The sequence below is a fragment of the Macrobrachium rosenbergii genome, chromosome 26, assembly GCF_040412425.1.
Source record: "Macrobrachium rosenbergii isolate ZJJX-2024 chromosome 26, ASM4041242v1, whole genome shotgun sequence".
In the NCBI taxonomy this organism is placed as follows: Eukaryota; Metazoa; Arthropoda; class Malacostraca; order Decapoda; family Palaemonidae; genus Macrobrachium; species Macrobrachium rosenbergii.
Window position 1 is genome coordinate 12579199 of NC_089766.1, and position 24803 is coordinate 12604001.

The 24803-nt window shown below is 43.4% G+C and overlaps 1 protein-coding gene across 2 annotated transcripts in view; it reads left to right on the top strand.

The window, feature by feature from the left end:
• The window catches only part of Sse (separase), a 44097-nt gene that overhangs the window by 6703 nt on the left and 12591 nt on the right, over positions 1-24803 (top strand). For both annotated transcript variants that reach the window (XM_067128266.1, XM_067128268.1), the window contains exon 4: positions 928-1049. In XM_067128266.1, the coding sequence (XP_066984367.1) occupies positions 928-1049 (122 nt within the window). The remainder of the gene's footprint in view (positions 1-927; positions 1050-24803) is intronic.

Below are 24803 nucleotides of genomic sequence, written 5' to 3' on the forward strand. Positions count from 1 at the left end.
ATACACCATTTATCAGTGATTCATGTATTTGTTTTGAGCTACGTTTAGACATGGTATTCCTAAGGTGTTTTGCAAAAAAAAAAAAAAACCTTTGATGATTTGCACATAGCTGTTGTGAACTGTGTATTTTTTTGCTTTATACAGTAATACAGTTAGTAGTAAGGTTTTGTCTTGTTTCCATTGGTTATATATAATCTGCTTTTTAGTGAATCAGAAGTTTAGAAGTACTGGTACTGTAAAGGTACCCTTGGACTTTAGGACAAGCCTCCGGTTTTGGTATCAAGTATTAACTTAGACTTGGGCTACGGCAGAGAAGGAATGCCTTTTTGATTATTTTGCTCTCTCAGATCACTGTTTAATTCGTGTTTCTTAGTATGGTGAGAATCAGAAGGAGCAGATTGAGTGCTTTGTTTACCTGTGTGATAATTGTACCGACTGTTTTATTCAAATTAAACGTATCTTGGTTTAGGTTTCTTGAAACTTTTGGATAGAAGGAAACCAGGTAGAATGAAATAGATTTTACCGTATTGTTTTCATCTTTACCCCTCCAAATCTACATCTATATGACTGCTTTCCATACCATGCTGTGTCCCTTTGCTTCCTTTCTAATCACCATTAGCTATCTTTCCATTTCACTCTTTTATCTCTCAAACAAATAAGTTCAGTATTTAAGAAAATGTTAACAAAAATAATACCGGGCATATTTTTCATTAGAATGCTACTGTTAGTCCTGATACTCTTTTAACTTTGGTTATCATATACTTGTTCTTTTCTACCACAAATGGACTCAGGCTGTATACCAGGTAGCACATTATATAATGTAATTTGTACGAAAAGTATCTGTTTTCACATATGATCTATGCATGTATTTGTGCCATAATATATTTGAACATTTTTTCAAGACTTATATGACTCTTATTTTCACAGCCATAAAAGAAGTAATGATCCAGCTTCAGAATCAGAACCAGATACTTTAGCATCAGAAAAGGTGACTTTGTCAGCAGTTGATAAAGATGAAACTTTGAAATTACTTCAGAAGCTGCCATCAGGTCAGTAAGCAATTATGTCTTTTGTCACTTTGTCATCAAATAAAAGAGGATAATTGAATTTTTTAATTTGATGACTTTAGGCTTGGCTTGTAGTTTGTTATAAAAATATACTGTATATATCATGCTTTTTAGGCTACATACAAAAATCTCTTCGGTTCAGCTGATAATTCGTAGAATATTGCCATTGTCACATAAATACATATACTGTATTGTACTTGAGTAGTGGACATTCTAAATAATTTAACATTATATTGGTGCAATAGTAAGAATTGTAATACAGGAAGCTGTTGCTATATAGCTAATCAGTAAATAGCATTCAGGTTTCCCCATCCAAAGTGATTATCTGGTCCCCTTGTGACTGCTTATCCAATCTCAGCCATTTTTTCTTTACTGGTAATTACATAATGGCCAGTACAGTAATTGGTAAATTACATTATTATTATTGAAAACAATTGCTGTTTCAACAGCATTCACTTTATGGTGAGTTTTTTATTCATCATATAATGTTTGTCTTGTTAACCCATAGATTGTATAACAAATTCCCAAAGGTCATGGAAGATTTTTATTTTGCTGTCATGGCTGTTCATTACTACATACATTTTAATGCAAGTACAGTGAACCCTCGTTTATCGCGGTAGATAGGTTCCAGAACTGGCCGCGATAGCTGAAAATCCGCGAAGTAGGGACACCATATTTACAGTATTTATTTAACATGTATTCAGACTTTTAAAACCCTCCCTTTACATAGTACTGTTAACAAACCACCCTTTACAGTAATGTACAGATATCTACAATACGTACATACAGTACACAGGCACAAATGATAAGCAATAAAACAGTAAGTGAACATAAAAAAATAGAAAGATTGTTATGGTGCGTACTGTACAATTGTACAGTATTTTACTCACCACGATAGAGTTGGAAGTTACAATAAAGCCCTCCTCGTATGTACTGTTAACAAACCACCCTTTAATGTACAGAACACTTAATGCATGTACAGTACCTAATCTAAAACAGGCACTAATATTAAAATGTTGGAATTTTAAAGTATATAAAGAAATAAAGATTGTTACTGTACCCACCATGAAAGAAGTTGAAAAACTTGAATGATGATGGCGATGAATTTGCTGCACAGTAGAAATGATGATGATGAAGCTGATGATGTCTTCTACTGTGCAGCCAATGATTGTATTTTACGTCTCTTCAGACTGGTGTCTTTTCCTGGGACACCTCTTCAACTTCTTCCTGGGACACTTCTTCAATTTCTTCCAAAGGCATAGTAGCAGGAGGAACTGGCTCTTTTGCGAGGCTGGAAGAACATTGTGATCGGAAGTTGCTGCGCTGCTTCTTTTTCGATCGAAGAGCATCCTGTAGGGAGTCATGTCTTCATCGATTTTGTTGCAGAACTGCAGAGAACGAACCATATCCTCGTCCGTTCTTGTGACAATTCTTTCAGCTCCTTAGCTAGGTTGCAGAGCTTGGCAAGCCGTTCTAATGTTAAGCCTGTTTCTTCGACAACTTCTTGGGTCTCTTCCTGTGGTTCATTTTCTTCCTCACTGGCTGATTTTGTCAGGTCTTGAGGTCTCGTCAGTTAGCGGCTGGGAATGGCAGTCCAACAACTCGTCAACGTCTTCCCGTCGTCATGTCGCCAAACCCGTCACCTCCAATTATCGCAGCCAACTGCACAGATTTCCGTACTGCAGAGTGTTGAATCTCGTTAGGCGTAATTCCCTCGTCGTTGTAAACAATCTCGGACCACAACTTCCTCCAGCTCGCGTTAACGGTAGCAGGTTTCATTTCTTGCAGTGCCTTCTGGATGTTCTGAAGGCACGTGGCAATTGTGTACTACCGCCAATGCGCCTTCAAATTGAATGTTTTCATCCTCATCTTCTTGGCGGCATCCACACACGCAACGAGGTCCGCCAGAAAGGTATTCTTCGTGTAGAGGGCCTTGAAGCCTGTGATAACCCCCTGGTCCATCGGTTGAATTAAGGGCGTTGTGTTGGGTGGCAGGAACTCAACCTGAATGCCCTCATGCGAAAGATCGTCGGCGTGTCCACCAGCGTTATCCAGCAGGAGAAGGATCTTAAATGGCAAGCCCTTCTCTAGAGATATTTACTGACTTGTGGGATAAAACACTGGTGGAACCAGTTGGAGGTCAGCATCCTCGTAATCCATGCTTTTGGATTATGCATCCAATACACGGGAAGGAGATTCTTATTTTTGTTTTTCAAAGCACGAGGGTTTTTCAACTTGTAAATAAGCCCTGGCTTTAGCAAAAATCCCACAGCATTGCCACACATCACGAGGGTAACACGATCTTTGAATGCTTTAAAGCCAGAGGCTTTGGCTTCTTCTTTGAACAGGAAAGTTCGCGATGGCATTCTCTTCCAAAACAAACCCGTCTCGTCCATATTAAAGACTTGTTAGGGCTTGTATCCACCTTCAGCGATAATATTCTTGAGCGTCTCATTCGTGTAAGTTTCAGCAGCGACCGTGTCGGGCGTGAAGCAGCCTCGCCATGCAGGAAACGCTTTTCAGGCGAAGTGTTTCTGAAACTTGGCGAACCATCCTTTGCTGGCGGTAAAGCGTCGTGTCTGAGGCTGGGAATCAGTGGATGTCCCTGCTTGAGGTTCATCTACATCATCTTCGTCGTCTTCCTCTTCTTCTTCAGCGTGGTCGCCATCATCTTGAGGTTCCTTTGCGCGAAATTCTCATACAACCTCAAAGCCTTGGTTCGGATGGTGTTGCGTATCCAGGCTATTTTCTTCTTCCGCAGTCGGCAATCCAGATTGACAAAGCACCTTCCATATGGACGATCGTTTTATTACGAGCCGTAACAACTTCGCTTTGCTGACTTGCTAAAGGTGATGGCAGCCGTCTTCTAATCTTCGCCTCATCCTTCTTAATGTAGCGAATGGTGGATTCGTTCACTCCAAAATGGCGGGCCACGGCGTAACTTCTCCCTTCCTTCAACATATCGAGAAGTGTCACCTTCTCAGCAATCGTCATCATTTTCCATTGGCGTTTAGGCTCAGTACCAGCCTTAGCAGAAGCAGAACGCAGGAGCCATTGTAGGGTTTAAACAAAGTTAAAAAAGTTCAACTTCAAACACACACTGTCACGCACAGCACTGGTAATGTAAACAGCATCTATCTACCGAGAGCGGGGAAGCGAAGTGGCGAGAAGATGCTGCGGGTCAGAGACAAGGGAAGCTGCTGCGGGTGGAGAAACGGTCAAAACACCAATCACAGGCGAGATTACAAAACTTGGGAGCTGATTCGTCATCTATCACCAATGGAACCAATCACAGCCCATCTTACATGCTAGTTTCAAATTCAAATATACTTTACGCTATTTTATGCTTTTTTTGTTGTAGTAGTATAGGTTTATTCGAGATGTGATTTTTGCAACAAACAATATTATTGGATGCACTACAAAAGATTCATGGAAAAGATGCACATTCATTACATTTGTATTTTATAATTAGTATATATGTAGCCATCAGCAGCCTTACACCATTCAAATATGACAATGTCAGACTGCATCTGATTAGTGTTTCATGTTCAGTTTAATTTTACTAGTACTATAATGAATTATCGTATGATCACATTCTCTTTTTGTACATGAAACTTACCCGTCAGATATATACTTAGCTATAGTCTCCGACGTTCCCGACAGAAATTCAAATTTCGCGGCTGCAGCGACAGGTAGGTCAGGGTGATCTACCATACCCGCCCGCTGGAGTGGCGGGGGCCGAAACCATTCCCGTTTTCATGTCAGATTTTCTCTGTCGCTGGTTCGGCAGCATCTGTTGTTGGTTCCTTCTGCTTGGATTTTTCATTTTTGCTTGCTGAAGTTTTGGACTGACCTTTGGTAGCGTATTGGATCTTTGGCTTGGCATCGCTTTTGTGGACTGTTTTGATTTGGCTTTGGTATTTTTGTATAAAGTCATGTCTGATCAGAGTGTTGCACGGTGTTTCGTGTGTGTGTGTGAGGTCTGATTGTAGATTGAGACTACCGAAGCCGGTAGATCCTCATTCTGTATGTTCTAGGTGTAGGAGAATGAATGCTCTTTTGAAGTCGTGTGTTGAATGTGAGAATCTCCACTGAACTGGAGTGGAAGGCGTTAAACTCTTGTCGCCAAGTTGGAGAAGGACAGAGTTAGGAAGGCTTCTTCTAGAAAGCGCTAGTAGGTCTCTTTCAAGGAGGGTAGATTTAGAACCTAACACTCTTCAGATTCTCCTGTCCACTCAGTTGTTTCAGCTCCTTCACCATACGTCCGAACCTGTGGTTTCGTGCGTGGAGATAGCTGCTATGAAGGCTACGATCCATAAGATACGGTTGCAGATGCACGAGCTATGGAGAAAGAAAGTGAGAAGTGATAGTGATTTGTGCAGTGTCCCCGGTAGTGGAGGGCGTCTGACCGGCTCCGCATCGCTCCTAGGCCTAGACCTCTTCCAAACTCCAGACCCAGTGGAGAGGAATATGGAAACAGCATGAGGGGATGAAGAGCTCCCAGCGGTCGAGCGTCGCCGGCTGCGCCTGTTGGCGTCCCAGGCTGCCTTGGGTCGCGCCAGAAAGGGATCTTAAAAGTGTTTCTCTTCTTCTGCTTCTTGGAAGTCTCCTAGCGTGGTTGGAGTGTGAGAATCGAGTCCTTTGAAGAGAGGACTTAGGCTCCTAAGAGGGGAGGCGCCTTGGACTCTAGCCTGAGCGCTTCCTGAAGGCTCTCCTGTTTAGAAGAGAGGGCACAAGTAGATCTTCCTCCCTCTTCTTCTGGTGTTCAGGGTCCACCAAGCAGATCCTGGTAGGCCTCCAGGCTCAACTCGCTGCTCTTGCTGGCTCTTTATCAAAGAGCTCCTCTCGTCGGAAGGATGCCTCTCTTCCGATTAAGTCCTCCAAGAGACTCTCTTCTCCCAGCAAGTCGTCCTCTAGGAAGCGTACTTCTCCTGTTAAGCGCCCCTCCAGCAGCAGGCGCTCCTCTCCTTCCAGGCTCTCCTCTCCTGGTAGGCGCTCCTCTCCTTGCAGGCGCTCCTCTCCGTCCAGGCGCTCCTCTCCTTGTAGGCGCTCCTCTCCTGATAGGCGCTCTTCTCCTGGTAGGCGCTCCTCTCCCGATAGGCGCTCTTCTCCTGGTAGGCGCTCCTCTCCTGGTAGGCGCCTCTCTCCTGGTAGGCGCCTCTCTCCTCGGCGCTCTTCGTCTCGAATAAGCCTCACCTGGCGCTCAGCGCCCGTGCGTCGTCGGTCTTCTCTGTTGGAGAATACTTTCTCCTCAGTCAGGCGCCCTGCTCGATTCGCCTACGTAGAGGTTCCCTCTCCAGCCTTCCTTTTTCGTCTGTTAGCGCCCCTCTCCCAGCAAGGGCTCCCTCTTCGGTCAGCGCCAGTCAGCTTCGGTAGCTTCTCTCCGGATCATGTTCTCCAGTGGACATAGGCTCTTCTCCTTCTAGGCGCTCTTCTTCTGTTAAATGCCCTGCTACTTCTAGACATTCTCCTCCTCCTTCTGGCCTGGGCGTTATCGGAGGGCGATTCTCTAAGGACATCACAGTCTCTGATTACAGAGGTTGACAGCTCTACTAGTCAGGGTATGGAAATTTCCCTCAAGCCTGCTTCTCCTCCCTTCCCCTGGTTCTATGCTCTCGAGGCACGAGCTTAAATCTTCCTCTCTTGTGAAAATGCGTCCTCACGATCTCCATGAGAAAGCTCTTAAAGAGTTTGATGGCTCTCCTCAAAGGATGCAGGCAAGACTGTCTTCTCTTCTCCTCTAGACTTTCGGAAAGAGCAGGAATGTGATGCGAGACTAGGAGCCTATGGGGTTAGCTCTCCCCTCTTCTGCTGGCTCAGATTTTTCTTCGCTGGTGGATTCGTCCAGAAGACTATCCCTTAATTCGGCCAAGGCTTCTTGGGGACTGTGTGAACTGGACCATTTCCTCAAGGGCCTTTTCCGCGTGCTGGAAGTGTTCAACTTCATGGACTGGTCTCTTGGGACCTTGGCAGAGAAGTCTTCAAGAGGGGATTCAGTTAGTATGGAGGACCTCAGCAGTGTGTTGTCTTGCCTGGACAAAGCTGTTGGGGCAGCTCGATGGAATCGCTTCCCTGTTGGAACTGGCCTGCTTAGAAGAGTCGATCTTCAGCGCTTTCACTCCTCTAAATCGGTCTCTCATGAGGTCTTCCCTCTTGTCGCTCCTCTTTCTAGCCATCTTTTCCCACAAGAAACTGTAAGAAGTCTCGTTCCTTGTCGGAGAAGGCTTCTCAAGACCTTCTAGCTCAATCGTCGAAGAGGTTGAGACCTGCTGCGCCTATTACTAAGAAGGAGAAGCCCCCTTTTCAGGAGCCCTTTAAGTTCATCCAGGTCTATTAGGGCGTAGACACAGAGAAAGATCAGGCCTTCAGGACTCCCTTCCAGGAAGTCCAAGTGAAGATCAAGTCCTCCAGACTCCAGTAGGTGCCAGACTTCTCAAGTTCGCCGAAGCCTGGGCACAAAAGGGAGCGGACGAATGGTCCCTCTCTGTTTTGAGGAAGGGGTACCTCATTCCCTTCTTTTCGAAACCTCCCTTGACATCAACTCCGAGGGAGTTATCGGCGAGATACAAGGATCCTGTGCGGAGGCAAGCCCTTCTTCTAGCCGTCGAACAAATGCTAGAAAAGTCTGCAATAGAACGGTGCAGATCTTCCTCCCGGGATTTACAACCGTCTTTCTTGTTCTAAATCCTGTGATGGGTGGAGACCCGGTCTTGGCGGCTGAGCTCCTGACGCTTTGCGTCGTAAAGAAGAAGTTCTCTATGGAGACGGCGTCTTTCCAGTTCTGTAGATCTCTGCCGTCCAGAGATTGGATGGTGTCCTGGACCTTCAGGATGCTTACTTCACGTCCCCCATCATCCCTCCTCCAGGAAGTTCTAAGGTTCATAGTGAAGCGGCCAGAACCTTCAGTTCAGACTCTTTGCTTGGACTCCACAGCTCCCCAAGTGTTCACAACCATTCTCAGGAATGTGGCTCACTGGTTGCACTTGGAGGGAGTGAGGATTTCACGCCAGTAATAAGTGATTTGGCCTAGCCGGTCCAGTTCAAGAACCGTTGTCTGGAGGACCTTTCTCGGACTTTAAACCTGGTCCAATCTCACAAGGACTTCTTAGCGAACCTCGAGAAGTCTCAGATGATGATTCCTCAGCAGGAAATTGCAATACCACTAGAGTTGGATGGATTCTCTCAAAGGTTTTCGGCCGTTCCCTCCCTGGAAAGAAGGAGCGCTGCCTTCCAAAAGAGTGACAGACTTTCGGAGAAAGACAGTTGTTCGGCGAGGAATGGATGAGTCTGCTGAGGACCATTTTCACCGCGCTGCAGAACAGTTCGTTTCTCTGGGAAGGCTTCACCTCAGACCTCTTCAGTTCTTCCTGAAAGAATCTTGGGATCGGAAGTCCCAAGACTTGTCGGATTCCTTCCAAATATCATCTCTGGTAAAGGAACAACTCCGTTGGTGGTTAGACCCAAAGAGCTGGGTCTAGGAATTTCCTCTACAACCCGCCCGAGCCCTCGCCTAGTGTTGTTCTCAGGCAGCGTCAAGTCGAATGAGGGCGACATAGGCTCGGAGAGAAGTGTCAGGTACCTGGGACACGGATCAGAAGGCCTGGCACATCGTATGAAAGGCTGGTAGCCATTCACCTAGCTCTTCCAGATTGAAACAGTGAGGTCGTAGTTCAGTCAGCCTCTGAAACCTTTTACAGCCACAAAGCATATCCAGGAAGCAAGGAGGACACATTCCTTCTCCTGTACATTGCAGCAAGGAACCTTCTGTTGTGGCGGGGAGAGAAACATCGTTCTCCTCACCAGTTTGTTCAGGGGAGAAAGGAATGTGAGGCGGATCTGCTCGGCAGAAAAGATCAAGTTCTTCCCACGGGTAGTCCTTCATCAGGAGGTTTGCGAAGGCTATGGTTCTGTGGGAGACCTCATATAGACCTCTTAAGCCCATTGGAACAAGAGGTTGGAGAACTACTGCTCACAATGCCGGACCCCAGAGCAGTAGCTGTAGGCCGGCCTTCTCCCTAGGTGGGCAGGTCCTGGGCGGCTCGCTTTTCCCCGTTCAAGATAATAGGGGAGGTAATCAGGAAGTTCAGGATTCGTCCAGAGGCATAAGCTCCGCCTGATGTCGCTCCTTGCAGCCGCCAGAGACTGGTTCACAGAGTACTGGAATGGATGATAGATTTTCCCAGGTGGCTCCCTCTCGGGCCGATCTTTATCGCACAACCCCCTTCGTGATTCACGAATCTTCCGCTCTAAACCTAACTGCCTTCAGACTGTCGAAGGACTGGTTAGAAGCGAGAGGATTCGCACAAGAGGCTGCTAAGGCTATACAGCCAGAGCTAGAAGATCTTCTACCTTGCGCCTCTACCAGTCGAAGTGGGAAGTCTTTCGGAGATGGTGCCGATCTAAGAAAATTTCCTCTTCCAGTACCTCTGTAATGGAGATTGCGGATTTCCTTCTCTACCTAAGGGAGCAATGTAACCTGGCCGTTTCCACCATAAAGGGAGTATAAGGCATGCTGTCTTCAGTCTTTATTTGAAGATCAGACATCTCGAAGGATAATAAGACCTTCCACGACCTTATAAGGTCTTTTGAAACTTCAAAAAATAAGTCCCCTAGACCTCCCAGCTGGAATTTGGGCGTGGTCTAAAGTTTTGATGTCTAGCAAGTTTTGAGCCTCCTGATCCACACTCGTTCAGGATTTGACCAGAAAATGGCTGTTTCTTTTAAATCTTGCTTCTGCCAAAAGAGTGAGCGAATTACAAGCCTTAGAGGTTCTGTAGGCTTTAAAGAAGGACTCTGCAATCTGCTCGCTCAGCTCTTCTGCTTGAGGCTGAGAGCCATTCAAAGCCTTAGCCTGAGTTTGAGGTCAAAGGGACTCTCCGATCTTTCAGGACAGGGCTGGAACACTCTGTCAGTAAAGCCTTAAACGTGTTGGAGAGAAAGAAACAGCTCAGAGAGGCAACACGAAGAAAGTCTTTGGTGTTCTGTCAGGATCCTTCAGAGCAATTTCAAAATGCCCAGGCTTTCTTCATTAAGGATATTATTCAAAGGCTCATCTTATATGAAGAACATTTTCAGCTCCTAAGAGTTAATGCTCATGGTGAAGCAATAGCTACTTCCTCTAGCTTTCCACAAGTCTTGGTCCTCCAGTCTATTGTGGACTCCATACTGGGATATAACTCAGTGTTTGCTTCTCATTATTTGAGAGATGTTATTGTGACATATGAAGTGCTTCTCTCTAAGACTTACGTGTCACTGATTCAGTGCTGGGTCAAAGGCTGGAAGCTAATCCTATTTAATTTAGTGTTATTTTTGAAATTGTTTGTTGTGTTTTTATGGTTGGTTGAAAAAGTGTTTGCAGGTCTCCTCTCTCTTTTCATCTCACTTCTCTTTGGAATTGGGCTTGATCCAGATGGTGGTTTTTAGTTTATTAGCTCCTTGTATTTTTATTACCTGGCTCTGTGTCATGTAAGAGAGGATAGCCCCCATTGATATGATTCAGGTAGAGGGCTCTGTCTTGTAGTGGGTTAATCCTTTGACATGGAAGATCATAACAGGCTCTGTCATGTAAGTGGGTTTTATCCCCATTGATATGATCCAGAAGGGCTGTCAGTCTTAGGTCGCCTATAAGCTGAAGCTCTTGAGGCATGCAGACTCATAGACAGTATCCATGAGTCTTCACCCAATCAGGTAAGAACCATGGTTTTTGTTTATTCCTACAACATATGTTGTTTTGATTTTTAGTTCTTAGCTGTCTCTTGCCCTCCTCCAGGGTGTAATCAGCTAAGTATATGTGTATCTGACGGGTAAGTTTCATGTACAAAAATGATATTTTATAAGTAAAATAAAGTTTGTACATACTTACCCGGCTTTGAATATATCTACGATTAATAACCGCCTCCCCCTCCAGGAGACAGTTGGAAGAGAAAATCTATGACATGAAAAGAAGCGGGAATGGTTCCTATTCCCCGCCACCCAGCCGGCGGGTATGGTAGATCACCTGACCTGCCTGTCGTGTGCCTTGAAATTTGAATTTCTGTGGGAGCGTCGGGCCTGTGAAGTATATATCTGCGGGTAAGTATGTACAAAACTTTATTTTATCATAAAATATCATTTTGTTTAATTTCATTTTGTACTGAATTATATGTCATAGTAATGAACCAACAATACTATGAATATTATGGTATTAATGGAATTAATGAAATATTTAGATACTTCATATATTCTGCGACTATTTTGAAATTCAGAAAATCATTATATATTTTCTCTTATAATATACATACGCCAATGGAAAAAATCCACGAAATCGTGAATCCGCGATAGTCGAACCGCGAAGTAGCGAGGGTTCACTGTACACCTGTACATGTGTCTACCAAGAGCACAACAAGGAATTAAAAAATGCGCAAGGGGTAAAGGTATATATGGCTAGGGAAGCGGGTTGAGGTTAATGGAAGACCAGATAAACTAGTCTCATTGGTTGGTTGCAAGAATCACGTATCTGCTGCTCAGCTCAAGTCCTGAGACATTGATAACCCCTTGGTTGTATTGTCTGGGGAGGTTTTGAGGGTTCTGCTGGTGTGGCTAGTATGACAGCTTAGTCAGGGGCAGCTGTAACTGTGTCTTTTTTTCTCTCTCTCGTTTATTGAACTTGGTTAAATTTTTGTTTCATTGTCATTTGGTGCTGGCTAATGTCCTAAGTTTCTTGTTGCTTGTATTAATATCAAGTATAGTGGTTTCCTCAGATGAATTATTTATTTACATTGTTCTCTCATTGGTAGTTGGTGTCAAGTGTTTACGTTAGATTTGTTTGCATGAAATTCAGTTTTATTTATAGTTTTTTGTTCATGGACTTACCTGTAGATATATATATAGCTGTATTCTCGAGAATCCGACAGAATTTCAAAATTCGCGACTGCAAGTGGCCGGGCAGGTGGATAGTACCCATTCCACGCCGCTGGGAGGCGGGTATCAAGAACCATTCCCATTTCTATTCAGATTTTTTCTCTGTCGCGGACTGTCAACACCTGTTGTCAGTTCCTCCGCCATTAGTTCCAGAAATTTGTTGTCACTTAAGTATTTTGGTTGTTTTGGTGACTGACTGGATCTGTGACTTGGCATAAGCTCTTTGTGGACCGTTTGATTTGCTTTTTGACTTTTCTTATAATTAAGATGTCTTACCTCCTAGCTATTGAGTCTGTAGCTTAGGTGAATATAGGTGAGGCTATCGAGAAGACCGATAGTTCCTCACACTTTATGTATGATATGTAAGGGTGTTCAATGCTCTATGATAATCGGTATAATGAATGTGCTGGGATTATCTGAGGTGAGTGGAAGAAATGTGAAGCCTATATGCTTAAATTGGAGCGTGATAGGCTGAGGAGATCTTCACTCCTAAAGTGCATCCTTAGATGGACAGTCAGGGTTTTCTCCTACTAACCTGTAGTAAATTTTAGCACTAACCCTGTAGTTTGTTATTTGCTGCAGAAGGTATGCCCTGGCTCTCGTGTTGGAGTCAATGGGTAGCTCTTGAAGCTAAGTGAATGCAATTCCAAGCGCAAAGTGTTAGTGCTAGTGCCCTAATGTTGTGGAGCGTCAGATCGGCCCTATAATTCCTCTAGGCCTGGACCTCTGTCGAACTCCCAGGACCAGGGAGGGGGCATGTCCCGAAAGCCGCATGAGGGTTCTGAGGGCTTCCCACTGATCTGGCGTCCTGGCAGGTCACGATGGCGCTACCCAGGCTGCCAGGGATGGAGTGCACGAAGGCAGCATCCTGAAAGGATTGCTTCTCGTCCTCCGACACGTCCTCCCGCCTCGAGGTTGGAGCTCGGTTGGACTCTCGCCCGCAAGCTTAGAGGGAGAGGGCGCTCGTCCACTCTTCCGCACTCTGAAACGTTTGTGCTCTTCCCGAAAGTTGCGTGGATATTCCTCCGCCAGAAGAGAATAAAGTGTTTTTCGGATGATGACGCTACTCGACCCCCCTGTCGCGCTAAGGCAAGGTGATATACCTTACATTTATATTTATTTATGTTAGAACGAGAGAGTCTGTATATAGCTATTGGAATAACAGGATTGTAACTTCGGCTGAAGACAAATAAAGAAGGATTAAGGATTATCAGTATTATCTGATTATTCCACCAAGAACAGTGGGATATAACAGTTGTTAGCAGAGACGTCTTCGAATCTCGGACCTGGTATACAAGTCAGAGATGACATCAGAGATTAACAAGTGTTTTCTTGTGATTAATGGGTTCCGAAGTTTTGTGAAAATTTTTGTGAAGTCTAAAACCTTGAAAACATGAGTAAACACCACTTACCAAGGGGGTAGAGGGTCCTTACATCAGCTATGTTTAGAACAAGGAACTTGAACTTTTCCGCCAAAAAGCTCCCCTAAGATGATATCTGCAGTGTAGGTTCCTCATGTAGGAAAGAAGACAACAAGTATTACTTATATTACCAGTATTACTTCTTCTATTGAAAAGTTGGCGCTGGTTGGCGTAGGTTGGCCTTCAAAGAAAATTCACAATTGAAGTTTTACACCCAAGAAAATTTACAGAGACCTCTAGTATGTGTGTATTTTTTCTTTTAATTTTTAAGTTAATATTTTCAAATTTAAACATTTCGAAAATTTAAGCTGAAGGTTACCCTGAAAAATCCCTCACAATTGTTTAAGAAATTAAATTAAAATGGATGTTATGCAAGGTTTGTACAGAGAAAGAATGGACTTGAACAAAGAGATTTGTGAACTTGAAAAATTTGGTCATATTCAGAGAACCGATGGTAGTTTTGTCTTTCATCATTGTAAAAATTGTGGAGGACCTTTGCTTGTACATAAAGGATGAAAAGGATTGTGACTCAGATAGAAATGGACCCAGGATGAAGTAGATATGATAGAAGATATTTTTATCTGCACATGGAATGTTTTTCTGTAAATGTGGCACGTATGGACACAAAACAGCTATTAAATGCTTGATATATAGTAAAAAATTTCATGAACAGGATGGAAAAGGAACAGCATATCAGAATTATGCATAAAAGATATTTCGACAAGTGTGGTAAGGAAAGTTGCTTATGATTTAACAGCAATCATTGCAATGGGAAAAACTATTGGTGAAGAAATTGCCAAAGGATTAGGCGAAAAGATCAACACAGATTACTAAATGACCTCTCAATCTGGGTTGGTCAAACTTTTGAAAAGTTTCCAAGAAGTAGAAGCGTGGAATACCTCGAACAAAGGATGATGATTTTTCTGATATGCGGTTAGTAAAGGCCTGAAGAAAATAATGTCAAAGATTATGTTGTTTCTGTGCTATTGGACAAAACATCAGGCTCGAAACAAAAATGCTTGCAGTTTTGGAAATTCTTAAGCAAAAGTATGCAAAACTACAGCAGGAGAAGTGTTGGTAATTTCTCAAGTCCAATCTTGGAATTTTCCGTAAAGGAAGAGGACACTAATGAAACTTACTGGGACAAGTTTGAAGTCTTGATCTGTGATTGTATGAGAGAGGAAGTTACTGTACATTTGTATTACTTGTTGGGTGTTATGATGGTAGAAAAAGCATATGATCGGGGGAATATTAATGCAGAAGAGAAAAGAAGACTGATGGTGCCATGGAGACACATGATGGAACTGATAGGAGACCACGAGAAGGCAATGAAGTTTTTTAATCTTCTGAAGATCGAATACAGAAAGTTAAAAATCGAAAATAATAGAAATATTAGAACTAAATTTTCAGGATCATCTGAGAATTTGTCTTCGGTTCACTATGGCGAAAATAGAAGTAGATGGCAAAGATGGCAAAATTTTAAGCAAAGGCCTGATTTTCATAGATTTGGCTGGATGGGAGTCTAATCCAGGATTTTGGAGGACTCAGTCTGGAACATATAGGAGAGCTCCTCATGGACACCATCAAGACCAGGATCATCTTGAGGCAGTCGTCCAGTTTTAGACCCTTCTCAATGGTAGGCCAATTTGCAAATGGAAGATCATCTAATAGTAGGCCTGTGTCAAATGATCGAAACATAAAATTTGACTGAAAGAGTGATTATGGTCGAAGAAAATGTAAAATCTTGGGAAAGATTAGAAAATGTTGAAGAAAGGAAAGAATGTGAATTTTGTAAGTATGGAAGAAGTATGAGATCATTGATGTAGATATTAAGCGATGTAATGTTTGCTAAAGAAGAAGTTACGAGTAGAATACGATTTTGGATACTGGTTGTCCAAATAAACAGTTTGGAAAAAGTTGGCTAGAAAAATATCTGAAGAATGGTAAGAAAATTTGCATAAAGGAGATGTTTCCAAAAATTTAGATTTGGTCAGTAGAATATATGAAAGTAAATTATAGAAATACCAATAACAATAAAGGAATCTGAAAAAATCTGATGCTTTCAGAAGGATTTTGCTTGGAGCTTTTGTGAATACTGAGAAATGCTGCCATTGTTGTGTGGTAGAAATACTATGAAGAATGGAAAATGGATCTAAGTATGCATAGAGATAAAGAAGTGACAATCAACGTCGACTAACCCAGTGAGTTGAATGTATGTATACAGGAGGTCATATGGTTTTCTTCAGCTGCATGAGATAGAGCATTCCACTGGACCACAGACGCCTGTATTTTACTTGAGAAGAGAGTAGATGTAGAGAGTTATGAGAAGGTGAAGATTCATGAAGTAACCAACCACAGAATGAAAATCAACTGCTTCATGCATATAGGAATGCAAGGAAAACTTGATGAGAAAATGAGAAACAATAAAAAAGAAGTGTGAAAACTGCAATATATGTAAAAAATGCCCAAAGAGATCCCAGGGCACTCCTAAAGTTGCATTACCAATAGTTTCTGATTTTAATCAGATTGTAACCATGGACTTAAAACAATATGGAGAGACTTATGTATTATGGATGATCTGTTCCTTCACCAGATTTATTCAAGGAGCTGTTTTGAAGGATAAAACCGCCGAGTCAGTGGTTGAATCTCTCAGCACAGCATGGAACCAGAGTTTGGGTTCCCTTCTCAGGGATACTGGGCGAGATAATGGACCAGAGTTTAAAACCACGAAGTTAAAGAGTTTGCTTCAAAACTTGGTTTGAGTAAAATTCAGTCCAAATTACTCACCCTGAACGCAATGGAATAAACGAAGCGTAACCATTATTCTGCGAATGTAGCGGTGAAAATTCAGAGGCAGATAAGAGAAGATTGATTTAAAGAAGGCTGTAGAGATGGCTGGCAGGAAACCATAATGCAAACACCAGTATTTTAGGATATAACCTATGCAGTTGTGACAGGAAAGGCTGTAACAATACCTAGGAATTCTACAGAGAAATGTCGCCACTAGTCGATGTTTGACAGTGAGAATGTGAAGTTAATGATCGAGAATACATGATCACCAAGCAATTCAGGGAGACTGAATATTCTTCAAAGCTGAAAAGGGCTTCACAACAGCAAAACAATAAATTTAATAACATCATTTACAAAGAGGGGATATGGTATTTTACCAGATAAAATGAAAAAGCCTGAATTATTATTGGTCAGTAAAGGTTTTCACACAGAGGAAGATGTTTACATTTGGGCGAATGGCGATTTAAAAAGTAGCCAGTTGCAAAGTACAACTTTGCTCTCGAAATATTCCTTTGGAGATTTCAAGAGAAGTAAACAACGAAGCAAAAGCAGTGGTTCTACTCCAAAATGGCAGGAGAAGAGAAAGTATCAGTGGATCTCCAGCCAGTAATCTAAGAATGAGGCAAAGATCAAGATAATAAAGAGGAGACAGAGAAGGGATTTCATTGGAGCACATTCTGGTTGACTTCAGAAAGTGTTAGTGCTAGTGCCCTAGTGTTGTGGAGCGTCAGATCGGCCCTATAATTCCTCTAGGCCTGGACCTCCTGTCAGACTCCCGGGACCAGGGAGGGGGCATGTCGGCCCGCATGAGGTTACCAGGGGCTTCCCACCCGTCCTAGCGTCCCTTCAGCAGGTCCTGATGATCCTACCCAGGCTGCCAGGGATCGTGCACAGGCACGCATCCTGAAGGATTGCTTCTCGTCCTCCGACACGTCCTCCCCGCCTCGGGGTTGGAGCTCTCAGTTGGACTCTCGCCCTCTTAAGAGAAGCTTAGAGGAGAGGACGCTTCACGTCCTCTTCCTCTGTTTGTGCTCTTCAGTTGTGGATGTTCTCGCAGAAGAGAATAAAGTGTTTTTCGGATGATGACGCTACTCGACGCCCCTGTCGCTAAGGCAAGGGCTAGAGCTTCTTCCCCTGTGAGAAGGAAGTATACGTCTCTCGCCCCTTTCCTTCTCTCAGGTTCAGCCCTTCTCCCGAGAAGATTCCTTCTCCATGTGTGCAGATTTTGTTGGGTTTGCAGCAACAGCTGGATGCTCCTCATGAACCTTTTCAAGATTCAGAAACTGCCTGTTAAGAGTACCAGCTTTCACCTTCTCGTCTGCTAGATGTTTGGGGCTTCTTGTGCAATGGGTCTAGAGAGTGTTTGAAGTGGCTTCCTAATCGTCTTCCCCGATTTGAGGTGTTGTACTTTTCTCTTGACTCGCGCCAGGAGGCGCGTGTGTCTTGCTCTTCGTCTGCTTCTCCTGCACTTCACGTAGCGCCTCACCTTGGCCTTTCGGCCCTTGCATACGCTGTGACTCTCTTCTGTTACTTGCCCGCGGAGCCTCTTGGCGTGCAGCCATGGCGCTCAGCGCTTCGCTTTGCGTATAGCTTCAGTCTTGGGTTGGCGCGCTCCAGTTGTTCATCATGGCGCGCAACTACCACGGCAACATCTGATGTCCTTCTTAATTTGTACGACTTCTTCGATCGCGGGAGTTCCGCTTACGTATCGGCAGATGGAGTTTCACTACCACTCACTCCAAGACCCGCCAGCTGGGGAAGAACATCCTCTTCGTCACATGCTCAGATGAAGAAAACATCTTTCGTCTTCTTCTTCCTCTGATTATCAGACTCTGGCTATTTTACTTGGAATCTGTTTCCTGAGACTTTTCAACCTTGACTCCTCTCTCCACCTTCGCAGTTGTCTTTGTCTTAAGGGCGTTTTGTGAAAAAATCGAAAAAATCAAAATTTTTCACAGGATATTTATATATGGCATCATACATATCTGACTATCTTCTCAGAAGTTTTATTAAAATTCGCCATAGTTATGAGTTATAAACAAAACAATAACCCTATCATAGACAAAAATTACATTTTTAGTATAATGTAATGATAATGTCAATTATATCGATGTGTTCCTTTTAGCTATGAAATAATTTCTAATGCGTTATATGGCAACCCTGTGGACCTAGTACGCATCAGCGAAAGCCAGGAATGCCGCAGGGCAGTCAGTGGCAGTCAGTCAGTAGCAGCTCAGAGCTTGACTAACTAAGGCGTCGCTGCCCAGCCTGAGCGTGTTTTGGCTTTACAGCTATCTAGCTTCATTTTAGCAAGTTATATTACTTTGCAAGTCTATTCATTTTTGGCTTTCAAATATGTCATAAAAACATCAGCTAATGTAACAGCAGCAAATAAATACACAGAAGCAAAAATATCGTATATCTCAAAACTAAAGTTATAAACAATTCAAACTGCATCTCCTCCATAACGAATGCACCGATCTCAATGATACAAAAAGCAAACGAAAGCTAAATAAATTGCCTACAAACAAAGGGGCTTCCATGGGAAGCAACACGAGACCCGCACCACGAGAGAGAGTTTTTTCCCGAAGGTAGCAAGTGACTCCTTTCATCTCAGACTCCGTGCTGACCAGGCTTCGTTTTGCACAAGCCTGGAAGAGAGAACGAACGTTTGGTCCCTCCTGCTGTTAGAAGAGGTTACTTGATTCCCTTCCTGTCTCCTCCTCACTTTGTTTTTGTTTCCCAATTGCCATCCTGTCAAACAAGAAAATTTTTGTTTCTGACCTGCTCAGATAGATCTCGAGCGGAGAGCAGTCAGAACAGGTCTTGGACTCGCAGTTCCCGGGTTCTGGTGTTTCTGAGTCTAAGCTTTCAGTAGGCGGAGACCCGTCTTGGGCGTCAACGGGTCGAACAAGTTGGTCCGGAAGGAAAAGTTCCGAGATGGAGACCTGCAGTCAATACTAGGGAGCCCTTCATCCTGGGTTGGATGGTATCTTTTGGGATCTCCCAAGATACTTATCTTCAAGCCCCAATTATCCGGTCCAAATCAAAGTTTCTCGGAGTTGTCTTGAGGACTAGGCGTACCAGTTCAGGGCTCTCTGCTTTGGACTCTGCACAACGGTCATACCACGTTGAAAGCATTCGTCGGATCAGCGAAGTTAAGCAGCTTTGGGTCAGGTCAGTACTTGGATGAGTGACCGTCAGGGAACATCAGATGCTGTTGGCGTCATTTTTGCTCGGGTGTTTACACTTCTCATGGAAAGCGTTGCGTGCAGTTGCACCTGTCGCGATCAGGATCTCACTCTACTTGGGCGACCTGGTTGATTCGGCGTGCGTCGGCGGTATCTGGAGGACCTTCAGTTGACTCTGCAACTCGTGAAGTCCTGGGACTTCTGGTCGTGGAGAAAAATCGCAACTGATCCCTCACTGTCCATTGTGTCTGGGAATTCAGATGTATTCAGGCTTTTATAGCGTCTCCGTCGCCAGAGCGGCAACTTCTATGCGAAAAGTCTCGGCCTTCTTGGAAGGAAACATTGCTCGATGAGGGAATGAGAATGAGTCTGCTGGGGACCATTTCCTCGCTGGAGAAGTTTGTTTCCCTGAGAGTCTGCATCTCGAGCCTCTTTCAGTTCTTTCTGTTGGAGGAGCTGGCAGCTTGAAGACTTGAAGAGGAATTGGGAATTTATTCCTTCTATAAAGAGGATCTGTAGTGGTGGCTCGATCAATGAGAAATTGCAGAAAGGGATCTCCCTCAGAAGCTTCCTGAACCCTACCTAGTGTTGTTTTCCGTGAGGTGCGTCAACAGGTTGAGGGCAACACTAGGAAAGAAGTGTTAGGAACCTGGAGAGAGACAGTGTCTGGCACATCAACATCAAAGATTTGGTGGCTATCTTTTAGCTCTCCAAGTCTTCGAGGTCCAAGTTTGCAATCGTGTAGTTCTAGTAAACTCGGACAACACTACGTCATTGGATTACCTCAAGAGACAGGGCGGAACACTCTCTTGTTCCCTGTTCAGCCTTGCAAGAGAGATTATTCTTTGAGCCTATGCTCTAGCGCAACATTTCGATTCTCAAGAAGTTTTGTTGCAGGTCAGAAAATGTTCCTAGAAACGGGCCTGCTCAGTTAGTATCGTAACTCCTGCCGGAAGGAATGGACCTTCATCCAGGAGGTTTGCAAGATTTTGAAATTTTAGGTCGCCATCTTGTGGATCTTTTTCACCGACCATAGAACAGCGAGGCTCCCTCCCATAAAGCTCGCTCTTGTACTGCGACCGAGGGCAGTTGCGATAGATGCTCTTCTCTGGGATTGGACGGGAATAGATGTTTACGCCTTTTCCCACCGTTCTAAATTCTGGGAGAAGTCATGCGCCAGAGATTGCGGCCTCACAAGGGACGAGATGGCTCCTCATCCCACGTTTTGTGGCCGAACCACTGGTTCTGCCGGAGTTTCTCTTCTGGTTGGTAGGCGTTCGAGGACCCTTCTATGAGAGCAGACCTGCTCATACAGCCTGCGAGATATCTTCAAAATCTCCCGCTCTGAACAACTGCTTTCAGACTATCCGAAAATTGGTCAGGCAGGTTTTCACAGCCAGATGGCACGGGCCATCGCTACAGAGCCAGAAGTTCTTCATCTAACAGGATATATCTAGCGAAGTGAGCAACCTTCAAGGTTGATGTAGAAAGAAGAGGCTTTTCTCTTCCACTCTATGCTCGTGAGCCAGGTTCTTTGGGTTTTTCCCACTCACTTTGCTTAAGAGAGAAAACTCGGTATAGCCAGTTCCGACCCTATCAAGTGTTAGCCAGACATGCTTTGTTTATTTCAGACACAGAGTTAGATTTGTCTGACAATAGGTTATCCACGATCTTCTGACTCTTTCCAGAGGCATCCGGGTTTCTCCAGCTAATTCCACTCCTGCTTGGAACTTGGAGCGTGAGTGTAAGTTTTTGATGTTTGGTCATGCAGGCCTCACTCGGCATCTCTTAAGGATGTTACTGCGCGGCATTCCTCACGGCTCTGGCGGCGAGAGTGAAGCGAGTTCGAACCGTCATGTAGACTTCAAGAACCGCGATGCTGTCTATTCTTTAAGCCTAAGTTCTTGGCTAAGAATGAAGGCCTTCTAACCCTTGGCTGAACACTTTGAAATTAAAGGTTTAGAACCTTATTTGGACAGGAACCTGAGGAGTTCTATGTCCAGTTGGGCTCTCAAGTTCTACCTTAAAGAACACAGGACACTCGTGGTCCCTCGGATAATTTATGGTGTTCTGTAAGGCAGCAGATTAAACCTATGTCGAGAAGAATGCACTGGCATTCTTCATTAGAAACGTCATTAAGGGCCTTTTACTCTAGTTGTGGCGACTCCAACTTCAAGTTGTTGAGAGTTAACGCTCACGAGGTGAGGGCAGTTGCTACCTCATGGCGTTCAGAAAAATATAAACACTCAGTGGCGTTCTCGGTACCACATTTTAGTGAAATCAAATTCGGTGTTGCCTCACACTCTTGGCAAGATGTTTAGGTAGCATACGAAAATTGCTTTTTCGCTGGGACCATACATTGCTGCTTCAGCAACGCGAGGACGAAAAGGGGGTAACTCTGATCCTATCCCTTTTTAATTGTGTTTTTATGGTTGTTGGAGTCGACTGCTGGAGCAGTCTTTGTCCCTTTGCAAACCTAACGCTGTGGTGTTGGTTAGGTGGTTAGTAATGCTCTTTTGTCCTCTTTGTATGGTCTATGATCTAGTCACATTGTGGTCACGCCCCCGTTGACAGATCATCTAGAAGTCGCCAGCTATATAGGTCACTGGCTGGGGTCTCTAGTAAAGCAGAAACGAACTAGAGTGACAGTAACCACTCCAGTCAGCTACGGCTATCAGATAAGGAACCAAAATAATTTTAATATTGGTTTTTCCTAATTCTTGGCTGTCTCTACCCCCTCAAGGTGGTATTCAAGCTATATATATATATCTGACAGGTAAGAGTCTCATAGACAAAATGATATTTTAATGATAAAATAAAATTTGTTCATACTTACCTAACGGGATATATATGAACAAACTTTATTTTATCATTAAAATATCATATTTGTTATGGATCCTTTTGAATTTCCTGATTATAAATTAAACATGGCTCTTTCCTGTAAATGGCAGAGTTCCTTTGCAGAGTTTAGAAATCATCATCCACCATCCATCTAAATTCATATGTTACACTGGTTATTCTGTAGATTGTTATTATTATTGAACACAGAGTGAAGAAAGCCATAGAAAACTGATACACTACCAAAGAAGACATCCCAGAGAAGGCCACCATCAAGCTTTATTACAGAAACTACATGATTAGTGATCACGTAGCTGGTGAAAGAGCCCTGAGGAGAATAATTAATGAAAGTGTGAAACTTACTGACAGTAACACCGAAAAGAAACTTATAATTTACTACAAAACGAAGAACATGTTATCCCTCATAATGAAAAACAACCCAGCTCCTCTTATCACTGACCCCCTCCGGCAGAGTAATGTACTCTACCAGATCCTGTGCCCCATTCACAGATGCCATGAATCTTACATTGGTATGACTACCATGAAGTTGTCAAAGAGACTGCCATGCCATGGCCAGGAAAGCATTTTTCAATCATTTTGCAATCCACTACCAGCAACGTCCTACTCGACAGCAAGTGATATCTGCAACTAGAATCATAGACTGTGCCAGTGATACCAGGTACCCTCGGATGCTGGAAGCCTTACAGACACTCAAATATCGTCCTTCCCCAAATACAACCCAGGAGCCATTTCTGCCCCCCATTCAAATAAGTACTACATCTTGATTGTAACTCCTGAAGGTGCACCTGCACGAGGACAAGCCCCCACAGGCCCACAGGTACCCCTAACAGAAGAAAGATGCCCCGAAGTAAGAGACAATGCAGGAAGAGAAACAAGTAGAAGCACCTGCAGGAAGAGAACCCCCCCACAGGAGAAAGAGCACCCCTACAGGAGAAAGACTCCATGGAGGAAGGACCTTAAGAAGAGAACAATCACCATCAGGAGACAGCAGCCCAGCACCAATGCTGCCTGAACAGAGCTTCCCTGGCTTCTCAGGCAAATCAGCCAATCAGAGGCCAGCATTCTGAACACTAAAACCAACCATATTTTTCATTGGCTCCCAGCAGAATCATAATCAGCCAATCAAAGTATAGCTCTGAACACTAAACCAACTCTATTTTTCATTGACTCCCACCAAACCAACCCTGTTTTTCATTGGCCCCTACACAGTGTCAACAATCCTGGCACCCAGCATAAAACAGGCATCGCATACAAAACGAGTCATTCCAACACACACACTTTCACTGGAATTGGACCTCAGAAGATGTTCCTAGGAGGAATGAAACGTCAGGAGGAAAACTAGAAATGGCAGCGGAAGCAGCAGAGGAATTAGGACAACTTATCTTGAGCCTTCCAAAAGAAGAAAAAGACAGTATCAGAAGGATAGAAAAAGTATTTTAAACTGAATGGCATTGTAGCAGCAATCAGATTCAATAAAATATTATCATTATTATTGTTTAGAAGATGAACCCTATTCATATGGAACAACCCCACAAGGGTGAAATTCAAGTTTCCAAAGAATATGGTGTTTATTGGAAAGAAGTAATAGAAGGTATTAGGAAATACAGGAAGAAGAGATCAGTCATTAACCCTTAGTGGACAGATCGTCGGATCCCCTCATGAGAGGATCTAAAACAGGTTTTGGGTGGTGGACAAATCCTCTCTGAGGAGTATTGAAATTATGCGCCATACGATATGACTGTATCAAGTGGGAAAGAATTTTCATCACTTCAGTGGCCCATAAATGAATAGTGCCATCTTTAGAATTCAGCTCAGCTCATTCAGTGGGTGTCTCAGGGAGATCAGTATTATTCTTGACTTGATGGGGGATGTCTTGCTCCTCTCTTTCCCATGACTTCTTATCTTTTATGATATGATGTCAATTATAATTGTAAAATTTTGCAAAAAAATATTAGAAAAGACATGTATACCTCCAAAATAGTTACTGCATCTCCTGATCTCAGTAAATTTATGTAAATATTCTACAACAAATATACTCAGAATTTGTTACTGATTTTAGTTCTTATCTGTTATGATGTTGTATGAGCTGTAATTATAATTCTACAAAATAAAATAAAATATTATAAAAAACATGTATAACTTGGTAAAATTTACAAGTGTTTTGTAAAAGAGACCCCACACAGGGCTGTAAACAGTCACGCTCAACTTCCAGTGGAAGGTAGGGAAAATTTGTTAGCATTTCTTTTCTTACACCATGTGCGTTTACATATCTTCTGCTTTCCATTGATGTGTTTTTTCTTAGATTGGCCAACCTTAAAGTTTGCCCGGTCGGGAGGGTTGTACGATATATAATTAGCCCATCCCTTAAGGGTTAAAAAGGAAAAATAAAGTAACAAGTCAGATAACAAATAGAAATGTATGGAAATTATTAAAATACAGGGAGACTTGTTTTAGGGTAGCAATGCATTGCATCTTTGATTGAATGTTTGAGGTTCCAATTGCACAGCATTCTCAAGGAGGCTGTTCCACAGTCCAGCAGTGTGAGGAATAAAAGATCTCTGGCTGTTCATATTTAA